Source organism: Austrofundulus limnaeus, unplaced genomic scaffold (assembly GCF_001266775.1).
Source record: "Austrofundulus limnaeus strain Quisiro unplaced genomic scaffold, Austrofundulus_limnaeus-1.0 Scaffold2251, whole genome shotgun sequence".
Classification (NCBI taxonomy): Eukaryota; Metazoa; Chordata; class Actinopteri; order Cyprinodontiformes; family Rivulidae; genus Austrofundulus; species Austrofundulus limnaeus.
The window spans coordinates 4,675-17,532 of record NW_013954653.1 but is presented as its reverse complement, the minus strand read 5'-3'; the positions used below and the strand labels follow the sequence as shown (position 1 = coordinate 17,532).

General features: G+C 42.3%; 2 protein-coding genes across 2 annotated transcripts in view; one reads left to right on the top strand and one right to left on the bottom strand.

Moving 5' to 3' along the window:
- Nucleotides 1-3,032, bottom strand: part of LOC106537332 (ADP-ribosylation factor 1) — a 10,390-nt gene extending 7,358 nt beyond the window's left edge. The window contains exon 1 of the mRNA XM_014034717.1: nucleotides 2,939-3,032. The gene's annotated coding sequence lies outside the window, so the exon portion shown is untranslated. The remainder of the gene's footprint in view (nucleotides 1-2,938) is intronic.
- Nucleotides 3,033-4,098: 1,066 nt separating this feature from the next.
- On the top strand, nucleotides 4,099-9,811 carry wnt9b (wingless-type MMTV integration site family, member 9B). Its single transcript, XM_014034716.1, has 4 exons — nucleotides 4,099-4,411; nucleotides 4,832-5,085; nucleotides 6,403-6,668; nucleotides 7,954-9,811. The coding sequence occupies exons 1-4, from the start codon at nucleotides 4,320-4,322 to the stop codon at nucleotides 8,413-8,415; spliced, it is 1,074 nt and encodes a 357-aa protein (XP_013890170.1). The 5' UTR covers nucleotides 4,099-4,319; the 3' UTR covers nucleotides 8,416-9,811.
- Nucleotides 9,812-12,858: the final 3,047 nt, after the last annotated feature.

The following is a 12,858-nucleotide window of genomic DNA, read 5'->3' as shown; positions in this document are numbered from 1 at the left end:
AGGGTTGGGCAATATTGCCAAAAAATTTTATCACGATTAATTGTGGAATTTAGCCGATAACGATTAATTTGACGATTAATCCCCAGGACATCCTTATGTCCTGGTCACATGACCAATTTAGTAGGAAAGATTTACTCTTCATACAAATCTTTCCAAATTGTTCCAAAATTGTGTCAAAATTACAGACTTCAGGCTTTACATCAAATTTAAAATTGTGTCGATAGATGAATAAATTACAGAACTTTTTTTAATGTTCATCCTATTTGAATCAGAGAGGAGCACCAAGCGGTCAGTCTGCCTGCTGGCATTAATCGTATCAATCGTCAAGTGCCAAAAAGTAATCGATTAATGTTTTTCTGACGATTAATTGCAAACGATACGATTATGCCCAACACTAATATATATACACTGCTCAAAAAAATAAAGGGAACACTATTGCTCAAAAAAATAAAGGGAACACTTAAACAACGCACGCCAACTCCCGATTTTAATCAATGAAATATTCGCTTTGAGTACTTTGTTCTGTACAGAGTTGAAAAGTTTGATTTTCTTGGACTTAGCTTGCGTTGTTTAAGTGTTCCCTTTATTTTTCAAATATGACACAAAAATCAAGCAGCTTTAGCTCTGGTTTCCTGTTCCAATCTTCACTGATCGCCTTGAGGCAAGGAGTCAGTCAGCATTTCTGAAAAACCCCAAAACCTCAACATACCCACTGTAGTTTATGCATATAAAAGATAAAGCATTATCATCATTATTAACCTTTATTTAACCAGCCAATCCCAYTGAGATCACGGATCTCTTTTACAAAGGGAGGCCTGTGCCTAAAAAGAAGATTTGGGGTATGTTTTGAGTCAAAAGTGACCCATTACAGAGCCAGTATCAAAAGTAAAAGCATGAGCTTAAAATATTTACTTATTTCAGAATTTATATATTAAAAAACAATAAACTAAATAAATAAAAATTTTAAGTTTGCAAGCACAGGGTGTACTTGTTACGAACAGCTGAAGCTGAATGTGTGACAGAAAGTCTAAGTTAACGAACAGTAAAGCTGTGTTCCACTTCCCATCCAAACGTCTGCTCGATCTGAAGCAAATGTCTGAAATGCTGCCAAACAGAAAACATTTCCATTAATGGGTTTGGAGGAAACGCAAAGGCTACGGTGGCAGGTTCGGCGTGAACACAAAAATGAGCATCAGCATTGTTGYAAAGCATCCGTTTCCATAACACCGCTGTGCCATTTGTAAACACACGTCACACCGTCACGGTTTCAGCCGGTGTAGGCGAGGTCGTCCAAAACTGATGACAACTGTAAACCACAACCCTGTGACATCAAAACAATTGTGTAATTTTTTGAAGCACACAAACAGAAGGAGTTGACGAATTCATAAAATACTAAAATAATCCTGTGGTGGGTTACACTGAAAAGAAAAAAAAAAAAAGACAGCGGCCAACAGATTTTGTCTGTTCAAAAAATAAACACAACCCATCTGTGTTGTGCAGCCTTTTACAACAACTATTCAGCCAAAACAATAAGATATGTACAGTCTTCTTACCACACTGCACATTAAGGAATTACGACTTTTAAAACAGGGGGAAAAAATATAAAAAAAACAGTAAAGTTCATTCATAAAAAGTTCAAGCCTTTCTAATTACAATCCACTGGTTACCTGAAAGTTATGTTTCCAGTCCATACAGGTTAAACAGGTTCCCTTTAGTATCAACAAGATATTTCGCGTCTTGTTGCAGTCACCAAAGGAATTTTTGGGACACGTCTCATTTTGGATTTAATGGGTGCAAGAGGTAAGCAAACCCACTTCAACAATGGAAGCTGTGTCCCAGTTTGAACTAAGAAGGTAAGAGTTGAAATTTTGAATTGTTACTGTCAGTCACTAGATTTTACATGTACTGAACTTGTAAAGTTTGCAGTACTCAATACTCAGTACTTTGTTTAGTAGTAGCTGAGACTTATTCCTAACACACATTCCGAGTGCTGTCAGATCGTGCACGTTTATTAAAAAAATATTTGCCAATATTATATTTGGAGTCATCTTAGGTCTGGTGTCATTCATACTTCAAATACTGTTCATTCATTGCATGAGATCTTAGCTTAAAATTCAGCAGCGACATTTGGACTTAACTCTGTTTGATATCAAAATATAACATGAACTACTGGGTGGATATAATGGCTTGWTAATCTGTGGCCCAATCCTATGTAGACAGTTTACCATTAATGCTGTGGATTGCTTTAATCAGAATTAACTTTCTATGACTTCTAGTATTTTWATTCGCTAATTGCTTATACATATTGTAAGTTTATTATACGTCAACTGTCATAAAACGTAATAAACCACATGGGTCGATAAGAAAACAAGCATTTCGTCTTCACTCACGCGTCAAGCTTCGTCAGCTGACTTATTACACCAATAAGCGAAATGTTGGGCTTTTAGGTTTAATATTATATTAGATAGAGCTTTAATACTCCTAAAGTAACAATTAATGTTATTTCAGGCTTCCTATTCAGTTATGAGATCACTTATTTTTTAAACCCGACATAAAAAAAGGCAAATTAGGACAAAGAGAAGTTGTGACAGATTATGCTATTAGCATGCTAGCTTTTCAATGACTCCCAGCCATTCACGGATCTYACAATGAAATTATCTTCACAAAGCGACATGTGAACATAGCAGCGACTGGTAAGTCCACTAGAAATTTATATTTTAATTATCTAAATTCTAGCAGAAAACAAAATGAATGAGAACTGACTCCTACTGAAGTTACGGGAGAAGCTAACGAAGAAGTCGGAGTTAACTAGCTACACGACTAAATACCAACTGTGCTTAGAGAAATTGTAGCGAAAAGCCAGTATTTATTTAAAATGATAAGTCTTCAAATTCTTTTAAATCAAACGGAGCTTTACATTATTTAATTTTAGTTTTACCTTTGCTGGTGTTCCTCGGTGCTTCTTCACTGGCCCCGTTCAATGGTAAAATGGCGTTTACTGGTGTCGTGTCAAAAAATGTACCCCCACATCAAATAGACCYACCTGTCTTCTTCCTCTAATTATTTACTGGTGGTGAGTGGGTGCGTTACCGCCCCTTCTGTCACGGAAATGTGATCACAGAGCAAATTCATTCTCTAACAGTCAAAAAAGCCAAATAAAAAAACGTAATTTAAAATAAATATTTTTTTCTGAATACTGAAGTAACAGCCTATTCCCTTGCCTCATAAAATTCGTCATTCTGACACCCGTGACATARCATTGTCTAAAATTGCCCTGTCATTTTTTTAATGTTTTATTTAGTCTACAGTCCACAACCTTTATCTAATTGCTGATTCTCTTCTGTAAATATCCCAAAGCCCAAATGTGCGGACAAGTTTCAATTAAAAATCACTACAATATGATTTTGGATGACTGCCCTCAAATGCGCTTCCTAGAGTAGGGCGACTTTTTTCGACACAACACMAGCGGCCTTTTCTTCTTCGTCATCCTCCAACGCGTCATTTTCTTCTTCTTCGTTTTTTATAAGCGCTAAAAATGCAGAAAYGTTAGATTTGCACCGCCACAAGGTTAGAGATGGAATTTCAGTCGTCAAATGTATTTTCATCTACCAAGTAAATATGCTGCTCTTTTGTAAGGCTATTTCAAAACAAAACGGCAATTTTCAAAGACTTTGTATATTCAAAGCAATAATATTTAAGCCCTAAATTTATGTCAGCTGTAGTTTTTAGATTTTAGTGTTACGCAGCTTTCACTAGATGGCGCTTCATYCATGACTGTACAAGGATATGATTGGAAAAGGAAGAGATGATGGCACAAACAGTTCTTTACTTCTCTTTGTGCACTTGTATTTGCTCACATTGATTAAATTAAGATTCATTGTCATCATTAAGATGTTATTCCTTACAATGTTTATTTATAYGGACTTTCGTGTAGTTTTCAAGTTTATTTTGCTGACGTTATGTTGACAGGCAACAGTTTCAAGCCTGAGCTTTTAAATAATGAATATATAGTTACATTGCTAAATGTTTGTGAACAACAACAAAATATACTTTTATTTAAGGGTCTCTTGGAAGCTGTACGCATGGCGTCTCAGTGGGAGGGAACATTCAGGATCACTGCTAAGGAGAGTCCAGAGAGGGTGCGGCAGGAGGATGCAGCCCTGCCTCCCAGCGGACCACGGGGGCCATACGGGGCCGTGCGCATCGCCTCCACAGCGTTGTGCATGTGGGGGGCTCCTTAAAGAGACGCGCCGAACACACGGCACCGACTTTCTCCATTGAAGAATCAGCGAAATGAGGAACGGCGCCAACCCGGCACAATGCGCTCCAGGCTCCCAGTCCCAAGGACCGCCTGCTTATTCCGAATCGTTGCGCTCTGCATCCTTCTCTCTCACACTGCAGCTTACTTTGGGTCAGACCATCAACTTTTTATGCATTTGTTCTTTGTTTTTGTTTTTGTTTTTAGGATATTCCCTAGGACAAATAATAACTTCGGCTTTACGCGCTCGAGCCAAATTACGCACGCGTAAAATGCGCTCAAACTCAAGGAATGTGTTATTTTGCCTGAAGAACATGTGGGAAAATATGTTGCAATGTAAACATGTCAGCATTTATCATGCCTGTTTTAACTAAAATAAGCTTAATTACAAATTTTGAAGCAATTTTAGTGGATTTGTTGGGAGATTGCTAGGCTGACGCACCRTTTTGAACCTTCTCTTCAAAAAGTCACAAATGTGTTGTTATTTATTTATTAGAGAATTATTATTGGAATATAACCAAAAAAAGTGTAATTTTTTTTAATCCCAGTTTTATTTTTCCCTTCACTGTGTAGGCTGACAGGTCGCGAGCCCTTGGTGTTTTTACCGGGTCCGTTTTCCAATGACGCTCCAACAGGAAAGGCCCACCTGAAGCAGTGCGAGCAGATGAGTCTGACCAGGCGGCAGAAGCGGATGTGCCGCAGGGAACCAGGTCTGGCCGAGACGCTGCGGGAGTCGGTGCGCCTCAGCCTGCTGGAGTGTCGCTATCAGTTCAGGAACGAGCGCTGGAACTGCAGCCTGGATGGCCGGGGGAGCCTCTTGAAAAGAGGCAAGGCACTTAAATTTTTGTTTTTACTCATTTGATCACAAGTTTTAAAGAGCAAGAGTAGAATTATGTTGGAAGATCATAAAAGTCAGAAAGCTTCTATTAAAACTTTAACATTCATGCGTTTTATTTACAGTTAGTGAGACATTTATAAATCTTTTCAAAACTCCCAGATTGTACAAGTTCAGTGTTTTTAAAAAAAATCTACTAAATGTCCAAAAAGCTGAAGCAAAGATTTCCCTGTGGACTCCTCRTGTTTGTCACAATTTGTTAAACTTTCTAAACACACTTATACAGACATGTGAGTGAAACCCTAAAAATAAGAAAACATTTTTTTATGATATTCAATTATTTGTTTTGTCTGACTCTAATAAAAAGTTAAATGAGTCCTTGTTAATCTGTACACAAACCCATTCTGAGCAGATTTTGTTTAATTCAGTTATAAAATAGTTTGGTTTTGTTGGCTTATCTGGGGGGTATTTTGAAGTTCTTTCTGATTTTGCAACACAAAAAATTAGCAGCAAATTTCCACTGCATTTTCTAAAACTTTGGTCACTTTTTAATGACAAAAGCAACAAATCAGAGTTACACCTTGATCTTTTCTGGAAGATGAATGTCCCTGTGCGGCTTGACGCCACAGCTTTATTGGAGATCATATCTGCTGCGCACACAAAAAAATGCCTTTCTGCATATGGATGTGAGCGTGTGGGAGCAACATGAACAGGTCAGCACAGAGGTGCAGCATAATGAGGGAGCAGAGCTCGGAGAATTGTAGTGCGGCGCAGCAACCCGGTGGTTATTATTTTGTCTCGAGGGAAAATGCCCATTCCCAGAGGAAAAGGGTGGTGTGATTGCCCACTTTCATCTGGGAAAATCCTTCCTAGTCAAAATAATAATTAATTGGATCAAAATATACCCTGGTGGTGGCTGTGGGTGAAGGAAATAACAGTGCACAGCCACAAAGAAAGGTCAGAAGAGGAGTTAGGATACAAGAAAACGTGCAGAACGYTTGTAAACTATAAGTTGTTTTTTCATTCTGCACTACAAAAACAGATGCGTTAGATTCACTTAACCAAATTACTGGATGTCAACATGGTTCCACTCAATTGAGCTGAATGAATGTAAAACTTGTTTAACATTTACTCAATTCGGTTGAGCCGAACCAGTCAACATAATAAGATTAAGCAAATCTAACATGTTTTTTTAGTGAAAAWTTTTAATGAGTTGTTATAAATTAACACCGCAAAATAACTCAGACATGAAGCAACAGTTACATTGTTTTTCTTCCATTTTAACCGTTGCGTCTGCTCTTCATTCCAGCGTTCAAGGAGACCGCCTTCCTGCTGGCGGTGTCCTCGGCGGCGCTGACCCACGCCCTCGCCAAGGCGTGCAGCTCGGGCCGCATGGAGAGGTGCACGTGCGACGACTCCCCCGGCATCCAGCACCGAGAGGCGTGGCAGTGGGGGGTCTGCGGCGACAACCTGAAATACAGCACCAAGTTCCTCAAGAGGTTCCTCGGCCAGAAGAGGGTCAGCAAGGACCTGAGGGCTCAGATGGAYGCCCACAACATCAACGTTGGAATTCGGGTGAGTGTGGAAATGTGACATTTAAAAATAATAATGATAAAAGTGTGCAAAAACACTACAAATAAGACATTTCACTAAAATCATCAGGTTGCAGATTTAAACCTGAAGCAGTTTATAGCGTCAGCTGATACAAAACTCCAGGCTTCCAGTCAGACACGCCCCCTTCCCGTCGCATTCGCCGCCATGTTCGGCCTGGGTGGGTAAACCTGGATGCAGCACGGAGACAAGATGGCTGTAGGATCGCTGGAGCCAGGTGTTCTCAGGCATGATAAAGCTTGCTGTGCGGGCCAACAGAAAATTAAAGGCCTCGCGTCGGAGAGAGCGATTATAACYGTGGCCCCTTTTTAATATACGAGCAAGCATTTTTTCCCGCTTACTGGATCCCTGTGCGCTTCATAAATCCACCTAATGTTCATAACCCCCTACTCTGAGGCTGTGAAAAAAAGYGAGCCCCCGGGGTGTTGCTCTTGTGGCTCACACCTTTAGACGGGCCCGGCGGGGACGAGAAGGAAAATCACAACAGGAAGAGCTCTATCTTATCTCATCTCGACTGAGTTAAAAGTTTTTAACACTGTTGTGGCTGAGAAGAGTTTACCAAAAAAAAAAAAAAACAAGTGGTTTAGGTTCCCCTCTCAGCTCCCAGTAATGGTGCTCAGAAGCCCCCCCGAGGGGTTCATACCTGCAAAGGGAGGAACTGAGCAGAACTTTTCAACCCAGCAGTGCCCTCCGGCTCTCTCTCTCTCTCTCTCTCTCTGTCTCTCTCTCTCTCTCTCGAGTCTGACCTATCTCTGGCCCCGCCACGACAGCAGCTCTCAGCCTGACTGATCGCGCTCTCATCGCTGACCGTCCAGCCCGGTGAACTATTAACCCACGCCGGGCGGACCAACGCCACGTGTTTTCTCGAACAGAAATTCTGATCGACCTTTTCCTTGAACGGGCACGCCGCAGAAGCTGGGGCGGAGAGTGGCAGCCCCCCCTGTCTGCGCCTCTCGTCTCCTCCGCCTCGGGCTCCGGTGGTGGGGTGGGGGGGCTAGTTTCGACACACTGAGAAATGCGACTCGAAAGAAATACGACGAGCTGAAAAAGCCTTCGCCCCTCGATCCATTATTTGAGCATTTTTGACTGAGCTGTAGCTGCATCTCTGAAGCCTCAACTCACCCTGCAGGAAACTGTCTCCCTCTGTGCAGATAGGGCCCACAGATAAGAGGCCAGGTAATGAATCAAGCTGAAAGATCTGACATKTCTACCCTCTCTCTCCCCCCGCCCACCCCACACCCCCATTTAGGCCGTGAAGAGTGGACTGAAAACGACCTGCAAGTGTCACGGCGTCTCCGGCTCCTGCGCCGTGCGGACCTGCTGGAAGCAGCTGTCGCCGTTCCACGACACGGGGCGGCTGCTCAAGTACCGCTACGACAGCGCCGTGCGGGTGCTGAGCGTCACCAACGTGGCCACGGGCGAAACGGAGCTCGCCGGCCCCCGCCGCCACGGCCAGAGCCTACGCGCCACCGACCTGGTCTACCTGGAGGACTCGCCCAGCTTCTGCAGGCCGTCCCGCTACTCGCCCGGCACGGGGGGCCGGTCGTGCACCAAGGACACGAGCTGCCAGAGCCTGTGCTGCGGCCGCGGCTACAACACGGCCGTGCGCCTCACCAGCCTCTCCTGCCACTGCCAGGTGCGCTGGTGCTGCCACGTGGAGTGTCAGACGTGCGTGAGGGAGGAGGAGGTGTACACCTGCAAGAACGCGTAAACAAACTAGAAAAAAAAAGACCAAAAAAAAAAAAACACAGAAGACTTGGATGTAAAAGAAAGGAAAGCAAAGAGAAAATGTGACAAAGACTTAATGTTTAACAAAACTTGCATGTTATGTTGGGAGGAAACTGTAACACTATCATATTACTGGCTACTTGCTAATCATCGCTGGTTTGATTTGCAGCAGCTGGCTGCGGCTGTGCAGCTGACCTGCTTTTCTCTCACTGGATGCACTGAAATCCCACTTTTTGGGAAAAGCATAAAAAAATAAATAAATAAATAAAAGCAGACCCTGGACGGGATTCAGCCAGCAGGACGACACTGAAGCCCAGCTATCTGAGAGCCCTGACTGCTTTGTTGTTTGGTATTCACTCGCCTACATTTGACTATTTATTGTGCCGAACTCTGTCTCTCATTTTGCTGCTTTACATTTTAAATCTTATGATCAAGTGTCGCCGGCGAGGCTTCAGTTGAGGAAGCTTACCTGTCTGTCTGTGTGACTGCTGTGGGGAACGTTTAAAGTTCTTTATTAAAAAAATGGAAACAACAACAACAACAATAAAAAAAAAGAAAAGCACTAAGGTTGCTCTGCAAAGTGCGTTTTTAACGTTAAGGTCTAAATAGAATCACTGGAAGCTGATGTACATTACATGCATTWACAGGGTTATCGTGTAAAGAAGAACACTGAGGTTTTTTTTCAGTTGCTCTTATGGAAATGTCTATGGAAATCTCTACATGTGCGGAGCAGAACAAAGGGACAGGGTGACACGGACTCTCTTTGAAATTTAACTCAATTTGGGAACATACCAGCTTTTTTTCCCCCTCTAATTTTAAGTATTTATAGAAGCCCACGTGTTCAGATACTTTCATGGGTAAAAAGGCCTTTCTAAACTATTTGGCTTTCCTAGCCTAAATTAGCCACATCTTTGTTCTTCGTGCCTTTGAAGTGAATCAATCGTGCTCCTTATTTTCCCTAATTGCTAATCAAAGAAAATAACCGTGTTTACTCCACTTACTGCAACTCTTTGTCCATGTGTGCAGGTTGAAAGGCCACGCCGGACCCAAAACTGTATGTTTCTGTTTTATCTGAGCGACCCTGAGCTGTATATATAACTCACATCGGGGCTCCAGGCATCTGCCAATGTGGAATTGTAATTTTCTACCTCACTTCAACTTTTTTGGCAAATATCAGTGAGATTTATGAGCTGTGCAGAGTTATCCTCTCTGTAGATACTTGTCGTTCCCTCTGCATTTGTTTGAAATATCCTATTTTCGATGTCTGTACAGGTCCCGCGAATGTGGTCAAATGTATRATCCATTATCAAAAGGTTTTATCTTGCTGCTTCACACTTTTATTTAAAACAAGGTTAATAAAGAGACATACATTTGTAAGAGTTACGTGTTTTATGTGTTTTTCTCAGTCGCCCAAGGTGCTCAACTGTTCCACCGCACACACACACCCACCCACCCACACACACACACAAATCCACCTGCCTGAAACTCTGCGTCTGTCGAGCGAAAACCACTTCCTGCTGACGAAGCCCTGCGCTCCTTTTCATCTGAAAATGATGCGGTCTCGCTGCGTCACCCTCAGCCGCTCAGCGAAACCCGAGGGGGTGGGCCGCTTACAGGTGTTCTGCCCCTGGCCAGCGCACCAACTCCGATGGCAATCATAATGACGACGATGACAAAGGCATCGAGTCAGAGCACCGCGGCCTTGCAGTGCATTTGACCCCCAAATGACTGTTAGAAAGTTACAAAGGGCTGCCCCCAGAACCTCGATGGGAACCGTTTATGTGCCATTATCCGTGAATCATAATTTGCATGGGTGCATCAGTGAACCTGCAGCACACAGAGGCCTTTTGTACAAAGCACTTTTAGCATGCTCAGATGCTTTTGAAGTTGCTCTCTTATTATTATAATTACACTGTATTGTTACTTGTTCAACTTGAGACCTCGGGTTTTGGAGCAAATCACAAAACAATTTCACAGGTTTTAATTAYTCCAAAAAATCTCTTTGTGGGTGAAACGTAAGGTATAATTAGAGCAAATTAGTGGACAATGATGTTTTTGCTTGTGTTTGTGTGCCTGTTTGTCACCAGATTAACCGTTGGGATGGTTTTAATAATAATGTCAGGGTGTGCTTTTCTAACATTGCTCTGCAGACTTAATTAAATTCAGCTTATTTATACCACGGCTGTTCACAACACAAGGCAATCAAGGACACTACAACAAAAGTAAGTCAAATTTAGCTCAAAAGAGGTTCCGATTCAAATCTAATTACAGTTATATTACAAAGTTCACACAAAGTACACCATGTAAAGTCAGTTGATAAAAGTTATCTATTTAAAGATGCTGCAGCTTCTAATCCCACAACATCCTGAGCAGCAAGTTGGCCACTTTGGAAAGGAACGACTCCCTTTAACAGGTAGAAACCTCCAGCAAAAATACGTTGTATAATTTTTTATCAGACTATTGTTAATTTAGTCAGTACGATAACCACTGGTTACTCTGGCTTTTAAATGTAACTTGTTTTGAGGTGTTATATGGTGCAGAGGATATTTTGTGATTAAAGTGTGATATGATGCAGTCAAGACTAACTCCTGGTGCTCAGTGTGGAAACAGAAAACAAAATAAAGATGATGGACGTTTCCGTTGTGATCTCAGACACAGTTCAGGTTCAAGTCTGGTTTTCAGTGTTCTACCCTCATAAAATACTGACTTCGTGTTGTTTTATTAATCCCCCAAAATTGAGTAAAATGCTTCTCAAAGGGCTGGAAAATGTATTGTTTTGAGTAAAACTTTGATCATTTTTTAACCCTGGACCCCACCCCCTAGAACGGTTTCAGTCCACAGCACCACAGGTGTTCCTCATGATGTCCGCAGATATTGGCAGGTAAACTCCTTCTGTTTCAACTAAATTATATTGTTAACTATTTTAACTGGACAACCTGGTTTCTAAAGATAAAAATAACATTAAAGACCAAACTGCTTAATTTGGTATGTGAATGTGTATAAACTGGCAGTGAGATTTAGAAAACTGCTCAAGGTGTCCGCCTGAAATCTTGCCCAGGTCGCCAAGTTGGCTGGGGCCGGCCCTGCTCGACCGACTGAGGTTTCAGAGGTCAAGAGAGACACGCAGGCAAATATAGAATGATTGGTCCGGGTGTAGTTTCTATGGGAAGACCTTTGTGACGTTAACAACAGAAACCTGAACTAAAGAGAGTAAAAACATCAGCTCCTTCAGCAGTCTGAGCCTATAGCAGCATGACCAAAGGATAACTCCAACACAAGCTGCTGTGTGTCCTTTTATAAAATGCATGAACATCTTTTCAAAGTTCGAGGTCAGCGAAGTTCATGTTGCTTCGCTACTGACACACCATATTAACTGATCGTACTGTAATATTACAGATCAATATTTAACTTCATTCTGCCTAAAGAGAGCTGTGTTCTTCTTAGCAGAGCTGAAGGATGTCAAAAAAAGAGAGAGACAGGAGTGTGCCGTGAACAGTAGGGTTGGACTCAGGTGGACATGAAGAAGAAAGACAAGGATGGAGGGATGGCGTGGGGGGCTTTGTGGTCCCAGGAGGCCGATCCCCTACTGCTGCTGTTGTTGTTGTTTCATAATGAACACCGAAAGCTTTCATTTCCTTCTGCGCTCTCAGTATAAGGTAGTGGGGGGGTGCAGCGAGTCTAGAGCTGGGTTTGCACGCACAAGCCTCAGGGGTGGCTGCCATGAACAGGGTGGGGTAGGGGTGGGAGTTGGACGAGGCAGGGGTGCAGATTGTGTTTGGAACAGTTGTAGAAGAGAGAGAGAGAGAGAGAAAAGGTGAGGGCTGGGAGGTTTTTGCATACGTGTGTGAGCGTACCTGCACCGTGCACACATGTGGTCACTTCAGAGTGACATGTTTGTGAAGTGTGGGGGCTGCAGTTATGGACTGCTGGAGCTGGAGCAAAACATAGATTTAAACATACTTTGAAGGAATTGCTCGTTTGTTTGTTTTTTCACAATTTAAGCAGAGATCCCACCACTCATCTAAATTTATTATTTAATGCAATTTCCAATACAATCAGTTTAGTGGATCATGCAATATTTTGCTAACAGACAGGCACTAACATGCAGAGAGGGACAATAATAATGCACTCTGACCTAATAGAGGTAACAGAAACTTGAGTCTGTTATATGAGAATTAATTATTAAACCATTTTTTTGTTTGTTTTCCAAATATGTATAAATTTTTTGTTGCCCGGCAAAGATATTATCCATCGCTCGTTACATAGCTTGCAGGTTTATGGATCACTCATTTCTGTGAGAGCATGCTAAGTGAAGCGTGGAGCAGTTTTGTGGACGTTTTTGCTGAAGGACACAAAGCTCAGACCTGTGCTGTAACAGGAAGCTGCGAGCCTTCCGGGTCAAACACCCTGCAAGATCCCCCCCCCC